We start from the raw sequence: 22,841 nt of genomic DNA, 5'->3' as shown, positions 1-22,841 counted from the left end.
ACTCTGCACAGTCTAAATCTACTGTTAATCAGATAACCCAAAGTTCATTAACTAATACCTCACATCAAATATGGAAACAGGAATCAGCAGGAATCAACAGGACAAAGGTGTAAATTTTCCCCTCCATGACACAAAACATGGAAAAGATTTGGAAAAAATTGTTTTGGAAGGGATCTTAAAGATCATCTCATTCCACTCCCTGCCATGGGCAGGGACACCTTCCACTATCAGAGGGTGCTCCAAGCCCTGTCCAACCTGGCCTCAGACACTTCCAGGGATGGGGCAGCCACAGCTTCTCTGGGCAACCTGTGCCAGGGCCTGCCCACCCTCAACAGGAAAAAAATTCTTCCCAGTGCCCAATATAAACTCTCCCTATTAGTCCCTCCTTTCACTTGGAGAGGGTAGGACAACAAGGAAGATTACTTAATTTATTTTTGGAGTTACTCTTCAAGTTTAACCTCTCAAGAGGTCCCCAAATCACCTGGCACAGGTCATAGACAGGAAGCAGAGGAGGACTCCTTGCCCAAAGTAAAGGGATGTAACTTGCATCTTAATTGCAAGTTACAAACCCTAAGTAAGCCTGACCCCCTGCACACACTCAGCAAGCACAGGAACATACTCCAGGAGCTCACTTCTCTAATGGTGCCTGCACTGGTGTCTGCTGATAAATGAAGAGCCAGGAAGGTTAACATGGAACAACTACCCTCATGGAGCTACTTCTCTCAGGCACAGACCACATTTCACTTTGCAAAAACATTGTTTTATGCTAATAAGGCAGGGACTAAACTGAGTAAATCTGGCCTCACACCATCCACCCACGAGCAGAGCTGGCCAGGATTTTGCATGACAATGGCTGAATACATGAGTAAATTCTGGGCAAAGCCTTGGTGGCAGCTATTTACTCACCTACTTGGATACCCTTCTGCTCTGAACACTGCTCCCTCAACTGCCACTCGGTTTTGACCTCCCAGGCTGGTTCTCCCTCATCCTTTCAAAACTGTGTGTAGATCCACACGGTGCGGTGGCTGCTCAGTGTCCACCCTTGGGTCTTGGTTCCCAAAGCAACACTCCACACTCACCCCTTCAGACAGAGTCCCCAGCCCCTAAAGCAGAGGCTGTTTGAGGGCAGAAGATGGCTGGAAGACTCACATGCCCTTGTGAGGATTAAAATGCCACCTTAGGCTGTCTGAGAAGACTTTTCCCCATGAAGCCACCACAATTCCTGGCCTGTGAGGCCACAGGAATCATGACAGCACCAGGGATCCATCACACACACACACACACACACCCCAGCAGCATGAACATCAGTTTTTGAAGCTCCCAATTCTTGCAGGCCAAGTGTACAATCTCCCAAACATTTAGTTTGCTGTGTGGTTGATATTGTAAAGCAAAAATTAAAGCTCATGTATGTTCATCTTCCCTTTTAATTTCCCTCACCTTCACTAAATGAGCTTGGACTCTGCTTTTATCCAAGCACGGGATCTGCTTCAGCTGTGAAATATGGGGGTGTGTATATATAGTCAATATTTAGGTAATAATCAATAGCTCCAGTCATTCTTCCCAGATAACACCAAGGGTCTGCAACCCACTGAGTACGAGTGTCTCACAGCAAACCAGCCCTTAATGAAGATTGCTGACTGACAGGCTTCATTAACCCGAGCAGAGAGATGAGGTCAAAGCTCTGCTGTACCTAGACAGAGACCAGTGATGGTAACTCTGCATCCACCACCAGCTCTGGAGAGAGGGGAAAGCAAACCAGCACCACAACAGAGACTGGTCTGCATCCTGCAGGAGGAGATATGATGCTGAGTGGTCCCAAAGTGCATTCATTCCCTCACTGAAGTCCTGCTAACCTTGACCTGGCATCTCCCTCCAATCTCCTCCGTTCAAAAGCTGAAGAGATCTGTCCTGCAGCAAGTCCTTCTCCTCCTACAACCCACCAAAAAAAGCTGAGGAAGGAACAAGGAGATGAAATCCAGGACTAGACATGTCATTTTGAACTGATTTAGCCAAAGCATGTTGCTCAAAGGGGCAACTCCACCCACTTCCACCCTCAGTAACAACTGATTTTTCCTTAATGATGGCAAAGCCCAGCTAAGGGAAAGGTATTTTGAGAATAAGCATACAACATCAAAGACTTGTACCAAGAGCTTTCCCTCCACATTACAAACAATACTATGCTTGTGCATCATCTCGGAAATGCAGCACACATCTCTGGCATCCCCTCATGGCCTTTGAAGTGCAGATTTAGAGAGCCCCAATTCAAAGTGCAATATCTGTAACCTTAATTTGAGGGTTGAAAAGCCCTTAAAATACAGCAGGGACTGAAAGTAAGTCACAAAATTCAGGTACTTTCCTTTGTTAAAAGCATTAACAGGATGCATGTAGGAGATCTTAGCTCCACCTGGGCAGACCAAGTCAAGAATTGAATTCCCTTTCCCCAGCAGCATTTTTTTTAACTTTAGAAAGTTAAAGTACTCAAAACCAAACTGCCTTTTAACTCCTTAAAAGAAGCACACTTCGTTCTGTCTAGGGGAGGATGAAAACAATTGTTTTGTTTTTTTTTTTCCCTGAGGTTTTTATTTTTAATGTTTTTAGAGGGTTTTTTTTCAGGAAAAGGGGGCTGCATGGGAACACACCTCTGGATCTCCCCACCTGTGCCACCTCCCAGCTCACCAGCTCTGTGCCACAGGTAGGATGCATCAGGCAGACAAACACACAGGATGCTCAGCTGGTAAAGCAAAGGAAAAATGAAGAAAGGCTATGTTGCATCTCAGTAACAATGACAGAATCATGGAATTTTACCTCACCAGCTTCATCAGAGGGCTTCCCCATCCACCTGCCCCAGATGAGTTGGTGGGACAGTTGAAGAGGAGCACATCCCTTTCCCCCTGCACTGAAGAAAACAGAGGAGTGGCAGTACTGACACAGAAGGAACAAAGCAGGGACAAGGCTGGATTCAGCTGGTGGAGCACTGCAGGGCTCTCCTCCTGCCTGCTCACTGCTCCACGGCAGCTACAGAGGCACAAGAGCCCAGGTGCTCTCCTCTTCCATTGCCAAACCACCTCTCTGGTGGCAGCTCTGCTCCCCAGCATTTTACCACATAATATCCCAAAAATCTCCATTATTTCTATTGCAGGTTTTCCCACCACATAGGCAGGGTCTTCTGGTACTGGAGATCAGCTGGTAAAGTTAAAAGAAAAAGCCAAATAGACATGAGGAAGAAAGCAAATTGGGAAGGTGTGCTGGGTTTCCAAAAACAGGTGTTAAGACAGCACACCTTCCCAATAAAATCCCTGTGGATAAACACCACCTTCACCAACAAGTTGTAAAAATCCACTGGAGAGGATTTTGGTCCCTCTGAAAAACTGCAGGGAAATTGAAAAGCTGCAGAGGATTTGTTTAACGCATGTGAGGGCTTTTAACAAGGTTTTCTTTCGAGGGAGAGAGGACGCAGAAGTAGGGAGCAGCAAGTGTGAGTGTCAGCTCTGCTCCCAGAACAGTCACGGATGTCCTGCAGGACACGTCCCACATGGGATTATAGAGGAGTGCACAGCAGTGCCTGCTGAAAAGGAGACGGCTCAGGTTCCAGCAGTGCTGCTAACCCAGCCACACGACTTCCAGAACATGACCCAGCTTGTTCAGCAGTCACTGCTACACTTTGTTTTTATGGTGCTACACAGCCCAGATCCCTGCCTGCAGCACGGGGATAACCCCTTGGCCACACTACAGAAAGGCACATCTAGGACCAGAGCATCATTCCAAAACAAAATGAGAAGCATCCTTAGAAAAAGGTGCTGGAAAAGCACGACCTGAAGCTTTGGAAGAAGTTAAGAGAGTTTTCTGCAGGGTGACATTGTGTCAGCACTCACCAAGAGGCAGGTGGGACACAAAAAACCCCACTCGTCCGGATGGGGAACAAGTTGGTGAGACACTGATCCCTGCTTTGCCAAAAAGTGGCCCAGGTGCCAAACCCCACCACAGACCCAATCCAAAACATGCTGACAGAGCTTAGAGCATTGTTTTGCCCCTGAGTGCACCTACCCTGCACACAGAGAGAATGATCAGAATCCTTTTATTTAACCAAAAGGAAAAAGAAAAGACCCCAGCAGGGTTGGAAAAAAGTAGCATGGTCCCAAAAGCACACCCCAGGCTGAAGTGACAGCTATTACGAGGCTCTTTTCTGCTCCAACTCCAACAGCCATAAAAGCTTTCCAATGCAGGAGAAGTCCAGAACAGCAATCTGGACAGAAAACGATTCATAAATCCTGGAAACATAAATGATTTGCCTGCCAATTCCAACACGATGCTCCCAGCCCCAGGACCCACACGTGCCACCAGCCTGTGCAGAGGGCTCCCCCAGCAATCCAGGCTGGGGCCAGGGGGACAGCATCCCCCTTCCCCACACTGCTCACAAAACCAGCCAGAGTTTCCCCAAACTTGAGCAAATCAGTGCTATTTTTTTTTATTTGATGAATGATTACGTTGCAGCATCTCAAACAAATTCATGCTGAGAGCATGTGTCTCCACCAGAAGCAGAAGGTGGGAGGGATGAGGATAAGACAGTTTGGGGGGAGGAAAAGCACGATTTCCTTTTGTAAAGAGCGTACCCATGTGAAAAACTGCTAACTTCACCTCAGCAGGGAAAAAAAAAAACAAACACCCTAAAAAGTGTTTTTCTGTCCTTGGAGATCCAGCACAGGCTGACACCAGGCTGCCAAGGCACTTTATGTGATGAAGGAAGTCTTACAGATGCTTTAAAATTAGTATATTAAAATAAAATGCCATTTTAATTTAAAATACTGCACTATATAGTTAATCCTACATAGTAATGTAATCTTATATAATAATGTTTACTTTTCTGAAAGTGTATTTTGAAAAATAATTACAAGTTGGGAGTGAAAAATGGCCAGTAAAGATACAGCTGTACTGAATTAAGTTGGGCATTTCCCACTTGTTTACTGACCCTGCACCTTTTAGCACAACTAAAAGCGGCAAGTTAAAGAGAAACATGAGGTGTTATGTCATCTTTAAGCTACACTTTAACACATAGACCAGGTTTAGATTCCTCTAGACAGCGTGGGAGACTGAAAATCCACGCACAGCTGGAGATGCCTTTGATAATTTGTTTAAAATAGAGCTGACACAACTAATTTTGCCCCATTTCAGTGGTCCAAATAAATAGGTTTCTTCAGGGATGTAACTTCTATCTAAGCACATGTGCTATTCACACAAATAACGTGAACCCAGGCCAGGAAAAGGCAGAAAAACCAGGATTTAGTTAAGCGGACATAAACACCATCCTACTTTTAAAGCTACCTGAACTCCACTAGGTCCTGCTAGCAAAAAAAACCCTACAAACCTTAAAGTAGTTTCTAGGGATGTACACGAGCCTGAAGAATTTTTAAAAAGGGATGAAATACCAGCGTAAGCGTCTGCCAAGTTCACAGCACGGGAGGACGAGCAGAAGGATCCGGCTCGCTATAAAAATCGCAGGAAAATTAATGAGTGCACGAGGAGCTCTCGGGTTTCCCTGCATCCACGCGTCGCTCCAACAGGTCCTTCCGGAGAGCTGCGCTACGGAGCCGGAGAGCGGCGAGAAGCCACGGGGGAGCCCGCGGCCGTGCCGGAGCGGGACGGCGGCGGGGGGGCGGCCCGGCACGGCGCTCTCACGGCAACTCCGCGGGAAGTTGGGCGGGCCCCGGGACCGGGAGCACCGCGCCCCCCCCGCCGGCTCTCGGAACGCCCCCCCGGGCGGGCGGGAGCCCCGGCGGCGGCTCCGGCGCGCGGTGCGGCCGGTACCGGGGCCGTGCGATGCGGGCGAGCGCTGCCGGGGGCGGTCCCGCCGCAGCCCGGGAGCGGCACCGGGCGGAGGGCGGGCGGAGGGGCGGGGGGAGGAGGCGGCGCCCGGCTCGCAGCGCGCCCAGCGGCCGCCGCACGCTCCGCCCGCCGCTCCCGCCATGCCGGGGCCGGGACACCCCGGCGGGGCGGGGCGGGGCGGGAGGACGCGCGGCCGCCCGCGCGGGCCGGGGCTCCCCGGGGAGCCGCGCCGCGGGCACCGACCGGCCCCCCCCCAACCCCGCGCCGCCGCCGCACCGGCGCCGGGCCCCGCCCCCTACGGATCGCCGGAGGGGGCCGGCCCCGGGCCCGGCGGCCTCCCGTCCCCGCCGCCCCGCTCTTCCTTACCTCGAAGCTGCTCCTGGCAGCGGCCGCGTCTCCCTCAGGGTCCGGGGGTGGCGGGCACCTCCCGGGCGGGCGGCGGGGGCGGGCTGTCCCCGGCGCAGTGAGAAGGGGGGGTCCCCGCGCCCCTCCTCCCGGAGGGGGGGGGCGGGCGGGGGCGGCGCCGGTGCCCCGGCGGGGGCGGGGGGCTCGGCGGGGGGGGTAAGATGGAGTAACCGTCTGTCGGCCGCCGCGGCGGAGCGCTGCCCGCTTCTCTGTTCCCCGGGAAATCCCGCCCCTCCTCGCGCAGGGGGGGAGCCCCGAGCGCCCGTTGGCTGGGACGCGCGCCCGTCACTCTCTCGGCCAATGGGAGCGCTGGCCCCGCCCACCAGGCCCTCCCCTATTGGCCGCGGCCCCCAGGAAGGGGATGTGGAGAGGAAGGGAGGGAGGAGAGGAGGGGGGGGAGCGACCGCCGAAGAAAAATGTCCGTATAAGCAGCGCGCCCCGCCCCCGTCCCGCCTCCCGCGCCGCCCTATTGGCTGCGACACCGGAGCGCCGGCCAATTGGCGAGCGGGGCCGCGCCGCCGTCACGCCGAGAAGCCCACCCACGCGGCGAATTGGCCCTGCCCGCCACCGGCGAGGCCACGCCCCCCTCTCTGGGGAGCCCTTTTGTGGAATGTTTACATCGCGGCCGCGGCCCGCGCCAGCGGCTGCCCCCGTCAGCCCCCCCACCGGCCCCGGGCCCCGCCGCCAACCGCTTCGGCGGCGGGAGTGGCGGGGGGGACTTGGCGGCGGGGCTCGGTCCCGGGGGCGGCGCGGCGCTGCCTTTTGTCCCCGACCCCTTCACTTCCGGGATGGCGGCGCCCCACGTGGGGCGGGTCGGTTACACGTGCGGGCGGGGAGCACACGGCACACGCACACACGGGCTCCCGCACACGCCCCGCACACTCGCACACGCTCACACTCACGCACGCACGCACCGAGGAGGAGGAGGGGGGGGACCGTGGGCAGTGCGCGCCGCGGGGGGCGGCGCCCTCAGCGGCTGCAGCCAATGGCGTGCCAGGAAGGGGGCGTGGCCACCGCGGCAATGGCCCCCGCCCTCCCCCCGCGCACACACACTCAGTCACTCGCCTCCCCCCCCGCCCGCTCCCGCCGCCGTCGCGCGCTTCCCGCCGGCGGGATCCGCAGCGCGCGCGCGCTTCTCTCCCCTCCACCCCCCCCGCCGCCTTTCCCTCAGGTTCCCGCCCGGCCGCCGGCCCGGCGCTCGGGAAGCGATCCCCGTGAAGGGGGGCGAAACTGGGAAAGTGCGTGTGGGGGAAGCAGCTGTTACATACCCTCAGCGCGCAGGCGAGCAGCCCTGAATGGAGGGGGAACTCCCCCCGGGGCGGATTGGCCCCGCGGCGCCGATCGTCACGGCCGCGCCGCCCACGGCGGGAGGGGGGCCGCGGGCAGGGGTGTGAGGGAAAGGCCGCTCGGCGGAGGGCGGGGGGAGCCGAGCCGGCCGGTGCCCCCGCGGCGGCAGCCGGCGTTCCCCTCCGCTGGAACGCGAGATGGAGGTGGGGGTCAGTGCCGTCAGTCATCGTGTTTCTCTCCCTTTGCAAAGTTGCGGAGGGGGTTGCCGGCTTCCCCAGACGGAGGCTGCGGGAGCCAGGCCTGGCCGCCCGTCAGTGCTCATCTGGGCGTCTGGAGCGTGCTCGGGAAAGGGTGAAATACAAACACACATATTGCACGCTTCTATTCAAGTGTGTGTTTCGAGCACCTTCTTCACTCAGAGAAGGTCTAAATCTAGTTGTTTTTTGTTCTTCTTTCCAGCTGTTCTTCCCTCTCTCAGGCTGGGAGAGCGTTGCAGGAGCAGGCAGAGGGCTGCTGCCGGGACAAGCCGGCACAGCAGAGGAGCTCTCCGCAGCTGGGAGCTGCAGCTCGGATTAACCCCTGGAAGGGCTCTCGACACCGGGCTCTGAGCCTGCACGGGCTGCAGTGCCACTGGAGATCGAGCCTGAACCTTGGAAATCGGAGGCAAGGAAGCAGAAGGGCTGGGAAATTAAGAGCTCTGGAGCTAGGCTCTTTCCAAACTCCCAGGGCGCAAAATTACAAGCACTAAAGTAATCGTCATTAGCGAGGTGGCGTGCATGCAGCCAAGAAAGCCAAATGAGACAGGTGGGCACAGCGATGGCAGCGCCGCTTTAGGATTGCCCTGCAATGCCTTTAAATCCCTGTTTCCAAACTCCAGCGAAACTTGGGATTTTGTTCCTGGAATTGCCTGTGCTGTTACTTTTGCCCGTGGTGGCTGATCCCTATCTCTGGGCCACTTCAGGGAAGGGGAGATCCTCCAGGCATCAGGCTGCTTGCACTCAACAGCCCATTTTTCCCACCGCTTTCCAAACAATACAAAGTTTTTCTTTCCAGAAACTTTTGGCTGTCTGTGTGATGTGACCATTTCCAGAGAAATCCTTATTGCTACTGCTGAGTAGGACCTGCTGGCATGGACAGAATGGATGGAACAAAACATCATGTTGTGCAAGCGGACTGAAAATGCTGGCTTTGAGAAGAAAGGCAGCCCTGGAAATAGTAAGGGAGGGTGTGTTTGGGTTGTTTTCCCATGGAAAAGGTTTACAACCTTTTCCTCCGCCTCCAGCACAGATGGGATCTTCATCACTCCTCAAAGGGAGCAGCATATCCGAGCTGTTCCCATTCAGAGGCAGCGCTGGTTATCTCCCTCCCTCTCCTCTGGTTATTCCTACTCGACACCCAGGACGTGAATCTTGGAAACATTTTGCTTCTCTGTGCCCACATCACGTGGAATTGAGCTAGAATGCACAACCACCTTGACCGTGTGCTCAGAGCGGGCTTCGTTGGGATTTCACAGCCAGTGGAAGAGAGACATGAGCTGGGCACATTCGTGGAGCCACGTAGGACACTTGGCATCACCTGCAGCTTTCAGATCTGGACCCAACACATTGCCAAAAGCCCCGCTGAGCTACAGAGAGCTGCTGCTGACAGCACAGGATTAACAATAAACTGCTAACACTCCCCTCCTGCATGTGTGCCGAGAAGAAAGCCCAGCTGGGTGAAAAAGTTTGGCAGTGAGGAGGTAGGGCCACAGGAGCCTTCCTTCAGAGGATGAGAGCTCTCTTAGAGGAGCCACCCTGCAATAGGTGCCTGGAGGGAAACTCTGGGGCAGCCTGAGCCACAGGAGCAGAGCAAACTGCCTGGGCTGATGCTGCTCCAGGAGAGAGCTGGGTGGAAAAAAGTACCTGGAAGGATGGGACATGGCAGCTGAACCAGAACCACTCTGCAGGCAGGATGTGCACAGCTCCAGGACTGCTCCCAACACCCACCTCTCGTGCACTCCTGTGCAGCCCTTCCAGACGGATTCCCTGCTGCCTCTGGTTCTTTTCCAGCCTTGCAGTGCTTGTGTCTGACCTCAGTTTGGCACAGCCAAGCCAGTCCACCCCCAGAGCACAGGGGAAAGCTTCTCCCTGTGCTAGTCCTAGAAAGACACTGGCATCCCTCACGTTTTTAGGCTCCAGCTGAACAAACACAGGTGCGGCTCTTCACACCCGCCAGCTGCCCTGCTCTGGGGCATGAGCTCTCTCGCTGGCTCTAGGGCTTCATTTGCACAAGCTGCCTTTTTTATTCCCTCATCCCTAAGCCTCAGGCTGCGCCTGCTGCTCTGGGACTGGCATTGCTTGCACCTGAAGGCACTGGTGCTGCCTGACAGCCCAGGAGTTCCCCCTAATTTTTGTGCCCTATTTGCCTGCTCAGAGGGGATTCAGAAGCACAGAGGCGATGTCTGCACCCCCAAATCCTGCAGCAAAAGGCAGCAGCAGGCAGATACCATGGCCAGACAGAGACTGATGTCCTAAGGCTTGTCAAGGCCCTGGGAAGAGGCAGGAGCTTGGAGCAGGGTGGCTTGTGTCGCCCCTGGGTACACCAGCTCATTGTGCTGCCTTCCCTCCTGACACTATCCGGCCCGCCCAGGAAAGCTTCCTGCAGCCTGGTTATCTCTGTCTCAGCCTCACCCAGGCCAGAATAAGCCCTAAGCACAGCCCTGTGCTCCTCAAAGTTCACAGGTAGCCAGGGATGGGGCCAGCTGAATTTAGAGATCACAGCCTGTGCAAAACCCTGAATTCCCTCCTTCTGTCCTGCCCAATGCCCCCACAACAGCAAAGAGGACTGGTCACTGGTGGTATATTTATATATCAATACAAATAAAAACAAAACAACTCCCAAAAAAGTAACAACAACAAAAAGGTCTCTCTGAGAGCAAAATAGGAACATTTACAAATACTTCTGGCTCCGGCTTGGATCAAGTTAATGTTAAATACAAAAAAAACCAAAAAAAAAAAGCCAACCCCCCCCCCCCAAAAAAAACCCCAAAAAAACAAACAAAAAAAAATCCCTAAAGAAAACAAAACAAAACCAAACCTCCCAAACCCTGTGCCCTCCTCCCCCAAGATTATAAAAAAATAAGAATATACACATTCAAAGAGCTTATTACAGTATAAAGTTGGGGAGGCCCTGGCAGTGGCAGGGGTTGGGGCCGGGGCAGAGGCTCGCTGCCTCTCCAGGGTTTGGGGTTTACTCTTGCTCAGCGCTTTCCCAGCCCATGACTCAACGCAGGGCTGGGCCCGCGGGTTCCCAGCGGCAGCTTGGGAAAGCCGGGCAACCTGGAGAGCCGGTCGGTCCCCACGGCCCCGTCACCTCGTACCTAGTGACTCCCTCAGCGGCACCCAAGGGGCAGGGGATGCCTGCCAGCTCGGCACCCCCCGGCAACCCAATCTTCCAGATCTTCCCAGGAGCACAGCTGCTACCTCTCCATGGGGAAGATGAGACAAAGAAACGGGGGACACTATCAAGTATCCTTGTGCCTCCGGCGGGATGGGCACAGGAGTGGGTACTGGGTCCCAACGTTGCCCATGAGGGGAAATAAGGAGAAGGGGGAAGACAAAACAGAGCCAGGACCAAACTCACCGCTCCAGAGGTCACAGCAGTGAGGTGGCAGGACAGCGGGGACCCTTGGGAGCTGCTAAAGGGGAGGTCGTATATATGTATCTATATAATAGGCAGGGGGTCACAGCGGGGGTATATTATATACACACATACATACAGACACACAGATGGAGCCTCAGGTGAGACCGAAGCACGTGCCTCTTCCTCAGCCCCAGGACTGGGAATACATTTCCTAGGACTTTGCAAAGCCCCTCTCTAGGTACATCTTAGGTGGTCCCGACAACAACAAAAAAACCAAAACCAAAACAAAAAAACAAGAGAAGACAAACCACCTCCCCAACCATCCAAACCCAACCAAAACACGACGGGGAGGAGTGAGAGCCCCTTCCCATGCCGGCAAGTGGCAGCCACCGTTTGGGTTGAATAAGGCACAGTTCCATAGCAGTGCTGACAGCTGAGGTGCTCCGGCACCGCCGCCCCCACGGCTCTGCTGAGTCCCGGCGGGCACCGAGGCGACACGGGCAGCCCCCGAGGATGGGCAGCGGCGTCTGCAGGGAGGCGGAGGGTCTCAGTGCCCCGGCGAGCTCTTGTCCTGGGCGGCCCGGCTGTGGTTGGTGAGCAGCAGGCCCTCGCGCTGGGCGTGCTCGAGGATGGCGGTGTAGCAGAAGTAATACTGCTCGGGGGTCTGGATGCTGAAGGCGCGCTGGGTGCGCATGCGCAGCACTGTCTGGTAGATGTTCAGGGTGCCCACGTCCTGCAGCTGCGACAGGCAGATGTCCAGCGCGCAGAAGGTACCTAGAGACGGTGATGGGGATGGTGTCAGACACCAAACGGTGCCATCACTGCCCCTTGTGAGAACTGGAGTGGTGGTGCTCAGCCCCCCACAGATCTCCTAGAGGCACCTGGGCACTTCTCCCAAGTCTGATGGTTGTGGGAAGTCCTGAGGACATGTCTCAGGTCAACCAGCTTGCAAATACAGCGCAAGTCCCCAGGATGGAAATGCCCCAGGGAAGCTGGACTTGTCACCCCTTCATCCCCAAACCTCCCCCGCACCCATTACCTGTCCTGCCAATGCCAGCGCTGCAGTGGACCACGACTGGGGGTCCCCCGGGGTGACCCTTGAAACGAGGTCCCAGGGCGCTGACAGCCACTCTCTGCTGCTGCTTCACGGCCCCCAAAAAGTCAATGAGAGTGGCGGCGGACGAGGGGACGCCATAATCTGGCCAGCTCAGGTACTGGAAGTGGGACACCAGCCGCCGCTCCCTGGTCTGGGGAAAGCAGGGGTTTAGACTTTCTTTCCTGCTCTGACCCTTGGTGCCCCCGTGCCATTCCCCCAGCAGGCAGCTGTGGCCACGCACCTCTGAGCTGTGGATCTCCAGGATGGTTTTCTTGTAATGGTTGAGGTTCTCTACACCCAGGTTGGTGATGGTCAGGGCCCCAAAGCACACCTGGGAATCCTTTTCCAGGGGCCAGTACTGGCCGCACTTCCTTCTGCCTCCCTCCTCCAGCCTGGGAGCACGACAACGACAAGCTGGTAACGTCCTCCTTGCCCTGCCTGGGATATCTCCCATGCCACCACCCTGCCTTGGTCCTTTGGGGATCTCGCAGGGACCAAACAGTCTGTCCTTCACCCAATGTCCCACCTCTATGGGGCTCTGGCTGGCACCACTGCTGCTGGATCACTGCACCAAGCCCAGCACTGCTTATGCCACACCAAAAATGCTCCTTTTGTACAGAAAAAGAGGACTGTGTCCCTCCATGAGCACTCACCTGGTTGTCATCACGATCACCAGGACGTTCTGCTCCCACACCATGCGCCAGAAGTCACCGTAGGTGTTTTCCAGAGGCCCTGCAGGGACAGCCCGCACATCAGCCCAAAACCTCACGGATCTGGGCAACCCCCTGCCCAGCTGCATCCAGCAGCACCCCCCCATCATCCCCACAAGGAACCACAGCCCCTTCCTGTAGGGGCTGACCCAGCTGTGGATCCACGAACACAGCCTGGAGCTGTCACTGACTCCAGCACTGAGTCCCTATGGCTCAGCGCTGATCCCACCTCTCGGCTCAGCCTTGGGCAGATGGGGCAAATCCAGAACTGGGAGAGGGGCAGGGAGAGGGAGAGGGCTGCTATCATGGATGAAGATGGATCCCCTTGCTATCTCCCAGGAAAAACTTCAGTCCACTAGCTGGAAACTGAGATGGGAATAATAAATACAGCCATGGAGGCATAAATACACCCTGAGAGAAAGGGGACCGGCTGGGCAGTGCCCAGCTCCTGAGATGTCCCCCTTGGCCAGTGGTTGTCACTGGGCAGAGAGGTGGAACCCATGGGTGCATCAGGAGCAGAACAACCCCTTGCTGGATCAGCCATACCCTGAGTGCCAATGTAAGCATTCCTCTGCTTGTAGCCATCCATGAAGCTCGCGTTGATGTAGTCAGTCAGCTGCAGGGAGAAAAGCATGGTGAGATAAAGCCTCCAGAACCCTGGGACAGCTGTGCCAGCTTCCCACAGGACTGTGGGTTTCCCGCCTGGGCTGGCTCACCTCCGGGCGGCTGTATGGCTTTGCCAGCTTGACACGGGTTTGGTCCAGGCAGGGCACGTCCCCGTACCGGTTCTTGTCCTGGTTGTAGGGTGCCCTGGGAGGCGGGGGAGAGGGAAGCAGGGATGTATTCCAGGGAAGGCAAAGGCAGCATCCCTCCCTCTGTGCAAGCCTCTGGGGCCCGTAGCCTGGGCTCTGCTGCCATCACCTGGCCAAAGCCTCGGGAAGCAGAGTCCCTGCCAGATCCTGGTCCCTGCTGTCCTCTGCAGCTCCCCCTTATTCCCCGAGGCTGCAGGACCCACAAAAGGGGCTCACACCATCCCTAGGCAGGCGTTCTCTGTTGCTAACCCAAAGCACCACAGCATGAAGAGGCCGATGGACCCCCATCCAGCAGCAGAAGTGTGGGGTGAGGGGGAACCCAGCTTTTTGGGGTGAGAAGGGCACCTGGCTCCCTCCCACCAACTCACAAAGAGCAGATGAAGGTGCCGGCCGGGCTCCTGCGCCGAATGTCTTCGTACTCCTCATAGATGCCACGTTTCTGCTTGTGGCTGACATGATCCAGCAGCTCCTGGAGGGTGACGGACTTGGGCCCGGGGACATGGACAGAGCCGTTATCTTTGGGGGCCGCCAGCGGCACCAGGATGAGCTCGTCCAGGGGGTCGGGGTGCCCGTTCTGCTGGGGCAGGAACCGGCAATTCCAGCTCAGAGGGTCCAGCTTGAGGGACCCTCCGAGGTACTCAGGGAGGCATTCCCGGGGCAGGTGATCCTTCAGCTCTGACATCTTCACCATCTGCACCTGTGAGAGGAAGGGGAAAGGCAGGGGTGACTCCAAGAAGGTTGGAGAGGATTCGCCGGGGATGGGGACAGGGATGCCAAAGGTCTGGTGCTCAGCAGCTTCCAGCAGATGGGGCTGAATGTCACTAACTGCTTCCACCACCCTGTCACAAAGGGAAAGCAGCCTCAGCCTGCCTGCTGAGAGGGTCCTGTGCCAGGATAGTCCCATGCCAGGAGGGTCCCCACTCACCCGCTCCCGCAGCTTCTCCTTCAGCAGCAGGCTGATGATGGAGTAGGGCACACGGAACCACATGGGTGCTCCCACGATGAAAACCTTCTTGAGCCGAGCTGGAAAGGCACCCTGTGAGTGTGAGAATGGGGTCAGATCCACTCTCTGTGGCAGGAGACATATCCCAGCAGAGATGACAACCAGCACAGGGACCCCACTTATGGCAATGCCACACCTGAAGTGTGCCTCGCACGCTCACAGCCGTGCTTGTTCTTATGAGTTGATAAGGAACCAAATTGCTTCCGTGGAATTAGGTAAGCAGAGGGTTTGGCTCTGCGGGGAGAAGTGAAGACTGGGAACCAGGATTATGCAAAGAACACACCCAGGCCAGTATTTACTCTTATTGCTTTTTTTTTTTCCAGAGAAGGGAGGAGGCACCAAATGCCAGCACGATTAAAAAATAATTTGCATCTGTTTTCCCAAAAGCGCTGCCAGCAGCTGTGAGAGGAATCCAGCCTGGGGACAGCTGATCCCTCCAGCCCGCGCCACACCGCAGCCACAGCCGGGTCCAGCCTGGCAAGCTCCCAGTGCCTTCCCGAGCTCCTGAGGGGCTGCAGCTGGTGCTCCTCGGCCGAGACGTGGTCAGCGTGGTCTGGGCTGCAAATTGATGCCAAAACCACAGGACTTTGGGTTCCTGGTGAGCGAGTGGCCCACACACTGTCCCCAGACACCAGCCAACCCCCAGGCACCACCTTGAGCAGATTGAGGATCTTCTTGCTGAGGTCCAGCTCGAAGTTGGTGTACTGTGACCCTGCCATGTCGTAGATGAATACCAGCCCATTCCTTTGTGTCTCAAAGCTGAGGAGGAAAAGAACAACGTCAACCCCACAATATGCAACCACCTGGCTCCTGCATCAGCAGCTCTGCCCCATGATGACCCCCAAAAATCCCTTCCCACATTTCCAGAAGGACTCACAGACCCAAACCTTGCTTCTGCACTTCCCAGCTGCTCCACTATCTCTTCCTCCAACCCTCATTTAAGCCTGGCTCATGCCTTAAGCCTGCCTCAGCAACATCACCCGTGATGGGTAAGTGAATCTCAAGGAGCAGTGAAGCTGTGGGCACTGACAGAGCTAACGAAGCCACTGGTAGGGTCAAAAACAGAAAGAGCCCAGCAGGATAAATGGCGGGAGAATGTCCTGGGTTTATATTTTTGGCAGGGCTCACGTTACGTCTGGCTGATGGTGGGGCAGCCTCCTCCCCAGCCAGAGCCTGCAGGAATCTGGGACTTTGCTAAACTGAACCCAGGGCGTGGACAGGGCAAGGCTGCAAAGAGCCTGGTTCGGAGCTTGGGGGATTTTGTTCCCCTGCTGAACAACTCCAGAAGGAGGAATGGCTGGAGTTCAAACCAGGGAATTTCAAGCCATGGGGAGCAGTGATCTCCCTGGGAGGGAATGTGCTCCCCAGGGACCTTCCAGTGTGAGCCAGGGTACCCCTGCAGAGGCAGGCTCACCTCTCCACAGCTCTGTCCAGCAGGTAGAAGAGTGCCTGGAGCACCACGTGCTGCACGCTCTTGCTGGGGTGGTGCAGCTTGGCTGTGAACAGGGCGATGGAGGCTCCCGAGGGGTCCCGCACGCTCTGCCGAGGAAACGGGGTCAGGCTCCCACGGCACCCCCGAGGAGCAGAGCTGGGATAAGCCACCCAGCTGGGATAACTCCCTGGGGAGCTAACCCCACCTACCAGAATGGTGAACTTCCCACTGAGCAGCTCCGAGCGCAGCGGCTCTTCGTGTGGCTTCAGCTTCACAATCCCCTCCTTCAGCCGCGTCTCCTGCGGGCAGGGAGGGCAGTCACAGGGGGCACAGGCACGACCCACCTCTGCCCAGAGAGCACCCAGCTGTCCAAGGGAACCTCTGCTCTGCTCCATGGGATCATTTTCCAGCACACCCCCCAGTAACAGAAGGAGCAGCTTTGCAACACCAGGTTGGAAAAGGCATGCATGGATCTATATCCTTAATATATAGGGAAATGCTCTGTGGGCAGCACACCCCAGCCAGGAGGACACCCCATGAGCTGCTCCCAGAGGAGGGGAAGGGATTGGCATCGGTGAGATCTCCATGGCAACCTGCCTGGGCTGAAAAAGGATTTTCCAGCTGGATAAAACTTGTAAGGGAGAGAGAAAAAGAAAAAGGAGCAGGGGGAGGGTGGTCCTAGGGAGCAGGGATCTCCTGCAGAGCAGGAAGCCCTCAGACAGGGGGCTCCAGCCCCTCTCGCTTACCCGGTAGGAGTGGAAGAGCTCGATGGCCCGCAGGACGTCAAACTTGCGGGCCATGAGGAACTTGACAGCCACATTCCAGGAGAGCGGGGACACATTGTACTGGCCTGTCCACTTGTTGATCTCCTCCAGGAACTGTTTGGTGGCCTGTGGGAGACATCAGGGGTGAGTGGTGAGACAGGGTGAGAGGAAGAGGAGGAGGAGAAGGAGGGGTCACTAAGGAGCATCCCTGGCCATTGTTGGAGGTACAATCCTCAGCAGACCCAGCACCTTCTCAGGGTGAAGCAGGGAGCTTCAGAACAAAAGGGGTAAGGGCAGTGGTGGAAAGGGAGCAAGGGTTGGGAAAAATGGCCTGGAGGCTGAGGGACACTTATGGAAAGGAGAGGGGGAGCAAAAGGAGGATTTTACAGGCAACAAACTCCCATTCTGACACTGCTTCCCCAGCATGGCCCCATCAGCTGGCAGTGGCCTCCTGGGGCTGTAGCTCCACCACAGAGCAGTGAACTCGGCTGTGGGAACACAGGCAGTGAACGTGGAGGGCTGACACTTTGACCTGCTATAGGACACGGACCAGTGTGCCCAGTAACACCAGTTTCACACATACATGGAACACCAGGAGGGTCCCAGGATGCAGCTTTGCCTTCTGCTGCGGGTTGATTCCCTGTCCCACGCAGGAGCCCCAGGGGAGACGGGGCAGCGCAGCCCAGTCTTCCACTACATCCTGCTCAAAGGATGCAGGCAGCATGGAGGGACACACCAAAATGCCTCGCTCCCAGCCAAGCATACGCCAAAATAAAACAGCTTCCAAGCTCCCCAGAGCGGAGGATGGTGATGGAGAGTGGAGGAGGGAGGGGAGTGCTGAAGGCTGGCTCCCAGAGGCAGGCAGGCGGCGGTGTAGGATGTCAGGCACAAAGTTACCGGGAACTATTCAGTTACTGGGAGCTATTGAGCCAGAAAAGCTTGTCGGTGTTAATGACTTCCGACAGGAGGAAGCGAAGGGCCGGGGTTTATCGGCGGCGTGAGGCTCGGCAGGGACAGCGAGCCCCTCTCATGGGATGAGCCAAAGGAGCCCAGCTCATCCCAGGGGTCTGTCTCCCAGCACTCTGCAGCCAGGAGCTCCCTAACTTGGTCCCAGAGTCACACAAAGCAGCCAGGCAAGCACCACAGGAAAATAAATGGGGCAATACAGGAACCATCTTCAGCCTTAACACAGCACACATCCACACATTCAGGAATATCTTCTATCTGTAAACATATCCTACCCAGTGTATCCTGGGCACACCTCCACTTTGCCACAGCATCCCCCGAGGCACCCAGATACTCAAAATCCACGGCTGCAGATCCAAACCCAAAATTACAGCAAAGATGATCCTTCCCCAGCATGTGCAGGACAGTCAAGGTATGGGAGTGAGAGCCAAGCACAACTCCCACTTCCCTCGGACAAAGACCAGAGCAGACACCGCAGCCTGAGATGGCAATGATTCCCCAAGATGATGAGAGGACGGGTCCAAAGGCACGATGGCAATGAGGAGAGGATGCAACCTGCAGTTCATGTCTGCTTCCTCAACACCTAACCCGTCACACTTCACACAATCCCATTTCCAGCAGCCATCACGAGGCATGACGGCCTTTTTGCAAGGGGAAGGCACACAAGAACAAGCGCTATCTTTGCAGGGCACTTCAGCCATGAATTCCAGCTTTCCCTGGGAACAAAACCAAATTCCAAACTTACCAATGCCACCATTCAACAGCAGGGAGCCAGGCATTATGGAGCTGAGCATCAATGCCAGCCACAGCTCTGCCCCCTTTGTGCGCTCCACTGGGTCTCATCATCATTCCCAGCCCAATCCCAAATGATTTATACACATCAATCCCAGCAGAGCAGGGATCGCTCCATGTGCCAAAAACAAAGCCTGAGACCCAGAGCTGCAGCAAGAAGTTCTGTTTCGGCAGCACTGGGAGTGAAATTGTCTGTGGCCAGGCGTTTGGAACAATGATGGTCTTTGGAGTGCTGGCGTCATCCACGTCCCCGCTGCGCTGGAGCAGGGTGGTGACAAAGCCACTGCTGCCGGAATCCAGGGGTTCTTCCAGCCCTCTCCCCCAGGCAGCAAACCTACCCTCCTTCTTCAGCACGGGGAAGTGGGGGAACAATCTGTGAAAACTGCAGCTGGGCTATAAACCTTCAAGGAAAATTGGTTTGACTCCTTGAAGATAGACTAGGGAGCGAGCTGCAGAGAGCCAGTAGGAGAGATGTCCCAAGGCTGGCCTAGGAGGAGAAGGGTGAAATTCCCCCTGGCTTGCTGTTGGTAACAGGGGAGAGTAGAGGAAATCTTGATAGTCCCAAGAAAGATGAAAGGATGGCAGGCAGGAAGGGCATGTTCCAGCACAAACCCCCACTTACCCACAAAGAGAAGGAAACTTCCATTAGTTTGGCTTCCAAGCCACAGAGAGCAGCACAAAAGGCAGCCTTCCCCACACCAAGCTGATGACCCAAAACTGGAGCCATTATTGCAATAATACTTCATTACAGGTGAAGATCTCTTCACTTTCTCCAGCCAATATTCCCAAACAAACCAAACATCTCAGATCCCTCTCCTGGGACGCTGCTCCCACTGCAAACCAGCCTTTCCTGCCACCACAGGGTCTCCAAAACCCCTATTTCAGGAAGCTCTGCTCCCTCCATGACACAGGAGAAATGCAAACCTCAGGAACCTGTGGGTACAGAGGGCAAAGACACTCCCCATTCCTTGGGATTTTATCACCCTGGAGACAGCAGTGCTGCTCCCAGGAGGAAAAAGCCTGGTAGCTCTGCATTTGCTGCAGCGCAGGCTGCAGGAGGGGCTCTTCCATGGAGGTTTTCGGCATCTCCGTCCCGGCCCTCCTAAACCTCCCTGTAGAAACGAAGGTTTTTTAAAGGAGAAAACCAACCCGCCAACCAACTGGAAAACCGACCATTTTGGAAGGAAAACAGGACCTTTTTGCCTTCGCTCTGCAGTCCCCAGCGCCACCAACGTGGCCAAAGTGACAGCCCGAGGGGGCAGAGGGATCCCAGCTCGCCCGGTCCCGCTCCCAGGCTCCACATCCCCATCCAGAGGGAAGCCCAGCCTGGGGAAGAGGACAAAGGAGGGGACAGGCAGGGATTGCTCCGGCCACCCGAGGCACCCCGGCGGGCTCCAGAGCCCCGTTCCCCGAGCCCAGCAACATCCTCCCGCGGTGACGCAAGGCCGGCGGAGGAAGCCGGGACGTCACGGGAGGCCTGGGGCGTGGGAAGCGCGTGCACACGCATCCATCCCCACGCATCCATCCCCACGCATCCATCCCCACGCCACTGCCCACGGCAGGGGGCCTGCCGGCGGGACCACGCTGCTCTGGGGACGCGGGACCCACGCCCCAGCACCCACGGCAGGGGCCTTGCGAGGGTTCCTGGGGAAGGGGAAGGTTGTGGGGGTTGCGTGGATGGGGGTTGTAGGGTGGGTGCTGCGTGGGTTGGGAGGCTGCGGGTTTGGCGGCTGCATGGATGGGGGGGGGCTGCGTGGGGGTGGGGGGGGCTTCCCATCGGGAGAATCGCCTCGCTGGGAAAAAAACAGCCTGGCAACCCGAGCTAGCCAAATAACGATGGGAAAGGAGCGGTGCGGGAAGGAGCCCCCGGGTCCTGCCCAGCCCGACCCGGGGAAGAGGAGCCCGGCGGGACCTACCTGCTCCTCCTCGGCGCTGAGCTCCGCGGCCATGCTGCGCGCCGGGCCGGGCCGAGCCGGGCCGGGCCGAGCCGAGCCGGGCTGCTCTAGGCGGAGGACGCCCCGGCGGAGCCCATCCCCGGCGCTGCGGGCACCGGCCCCTCCCGGCGGCGAGGGCGGCTCCGCCCCGGGGGCCTCGCCGAAAGTGCCGAGAAAAATAAAATAAAATGGAAAAAAAAAATTTTATAAAAATTAAATATCTATGTATGCGTGCGCGTGTGTTTGTGTGAGCCCCCCGGGAAGTTTGGCTCGGCCCGGGAGCGCCGCTCGGCTGGGCCGGGCCGAGCCCAGCTCCCGCCCCGCTCCGCTCTGCCCCGGCGGGGGCGGCGGCAGGAAGCGCCCGCAGCCCCCGGTCCCTCCTCCCCGCAGGGCGGGCGGGGGACAGGAAGCCTCCCCGGCGGGGGGGCGAGCGGGGGACAGCAGCCGGGATGGGGCCGGAGGGGCCCGGGCCCCCCCCGGTCCGCGGCGGCTCCCCCAGCCCCGGTTCCGGCCGCGGCAGGCGGCAGCGCCGCCGCTAAAATGGTGGCAGCATCCTCCTCCCTTTGCTGGTGCTGGATAAAATTCCCGGCAGCCGCATCCTCCCTTGCTGTTACTGGATAAAATTCCCGGCACAGCATTCTCCCTTGCCGGGATTCCAGCCGCGCAGCCTTCCCCCCACGAGCAGGAGTCCGGGGTTTCCAGGCGTCTCTTTCCACTCCCTCCTCTACGATCCCTAAATTGCATTTCCCAGCCGAGCGCAGGTGTCAGCGCCTGGATGGAGAGTCCCGAAGCTCCTCCGGGAAGGACCGGGGATCCCGGGAAGCACAGCAGCGGTCGCTCCAAAAAGCCAGGCCCTGGGACAAGGGGACATTTTGTTCAGCCGAGGAGCACTGCGCTGGCAGCGTGCCTACAGCCGGAGCCTGTGCACCTAACTGGGAGAAAATGGAAGTAGGGCAGAGGGAAGGGGCTGAGAGCCCCGGCTGGATGAGGGCTCCAGGCTGGCTCTGTCCTCCAGCACCCCAGGCCACGTCTCCAGGTCGAGCTGTCCGCTCAGCTCTCCTGCCCCAGGCCAAATTTCAGCCCCCGGTGGGGTGACCCCTCCAGTGGAGCTGCTGCCTGTTCCAGCTGGGAGTGAGATCGCACCCAGCAAACAGAATAATCACGGCACCAAACTGTGCTGGCCCCTGCGACTTCCGTTTGACACCCTCCCTCCAGAAAGCCTTTCGTTCCCAACAGGAATTGTAACGCAAATATTTATTTCTCCAGCCCAGCTCATGCTTTGAAAAGGGAAACTATGAGGCATCATCTGGAGCCGGCGGGAAGCTGCAGTCTCTTCCCTCTTGCTCTCCTCCATCCACGCACACAGCCCCTCTCCGGCTCTGTTTCCTCTCCTTCCCTCGCTGGAGACCTTGGAAGGCTGCTGGAGGGCAGTAACCTGAGCTGCAGCTTTCTCTGCCCTCAGGGATGCACAAATCTTCCATCCAGATGCCCACCTCCGGGTTTAATTGCCTGATGGAAGGAAAACTGTGCTGACAGAAGGCTGGATGCGGCATCCCGCTCAGCGCTCTCCCTGCAGACGTCTGCCAACCAGGGAGAACCTGGGAGAACCAGGGACAAGGTGGGAACCTTCATGGGACAGGGAGGTTAAGGCAGTCCAGGTGCTCATCCTCTTTCCCTGGGCCAGTTGCTTCACATGTTAAAAAAATGACATTGAAACCAGAAACTTGAGCAGCTGTTTGAAAGCGACAGCTCCGAACACTGCGGGGCCAGGGTGCCACTTCCCTGCTGGGGAAGGGGAGCGGAGGGCAGCCCCCTCCCACAGCCAGGCCAGTTCCTGCTGCCCGCTGCTATCATCAATAGCGGCTGCACGGCCAGATGGTCACACACAGCCCACACGCTTGGCACGGAAACCAGGCTTTTTCTGGGAAAAACGGAGGGCAGGATACAGCGCCCGCTATCTGCAGGTGGCCATCCCCACTCTCGCTATTTCCCCCAGGGGAATTTCCATAGAGAACTGGGAGGAGAGTCCCCAACGCTGCCTTGAGCTTGATATTTCATCTCCCTCCTTTTCATCCCTCTCTGGAAATCAACCTGGGGACAGTGGAAATGATAATTTCATTCCCCCAAAAGGAGGGAGGGGGTGAAGCCAGTGCTTAAAAGGTGGTATTGGGTTGGGATGAGAAAGACAGGACAAGAGAC

General features: G+C 56.9%; 2 protein-coding genes across 4 annotated transcripts in view; both read right to left on the bottom strand.

Moving 5' to 3' along the window:
- Positions 1–7,537, bottom strand: part of SIN3A (SIN3 transcription regulator family member A) — a 31,922-nt gene extending 24,385 nt beyond the window's left edge. The window contains exon 1 of one of the 3 annotated variants that reach the window (XM_021547334.3): positions 7,494–7,537. The gene's annotated coding sequence lies outside the window, so the exon portion shown is untranslated. Of the gene's footprint in view, positions 1–5,423; positions 5,661–6,186; positions 6,264–7,493 lie in introns of those variants that run through there. The other 2 variants (XM_021547333.3, XM_077785834.1) reach the window with 2 other exon arrangements.
- A 2,796-nt stretch (positions 7,538–10,333) lies between these two features.
- On the bottom strand, positions 10,334–21,008 carry PTPN9 (protein tyrosine phosphatase non-receptor type 9). Its single transcript, XM_021547342.2, has 13 exons — positions 20,625–21,008; positions 16,933–17,076; positions 16,396–16,485; positions 16,169–16,293; positions 15,408–15,513; positions 14,677–14,787; positions 14,120–14,448; positions 13,656–13,749; positions 13,486–13,555; positions 12,883–12,961; positions 12,471–12,621; positions 12,173–12,380; positions 10,334–11,907 (listed from the first exon to the last, which is right to left on the bottom strand). The coding sequence occupies exons 1-13, from the start codon at positions 20,655–20,657 to the stop codon at positions 11,681–11,683; spliced, it is 1,767 nt and encodes a 588-aa protein (XP_021403017.2). The 5' UTR covers positions 20,658–21,008; the 3' UTR covers positions 10,334–11,680.
- Between the last annotated feature and the right edge of the window lie 1,833 nt (positions 21,009–22,841).

The sequence above is a fragment of the Lonchura striata genome, chromosome 11 (assembly GCF_046129695.1).
Source record: "Lonchura striata isolate bLonStr1 chromosome 11, bLonStr1.mat, whole genome shotgun sequence".
Taxonomy (NCBI): domain Eukaryota; kingdom Metazoa; phylum Chordata; class Aves; order Passeriformes; family Estrildidae; genus Lonchura; species Lonchura striata.
Note: the sequence above shows the minus strand (reverse complement) of the source record. Positions and strands in the feature narration are given on the sequence as shown.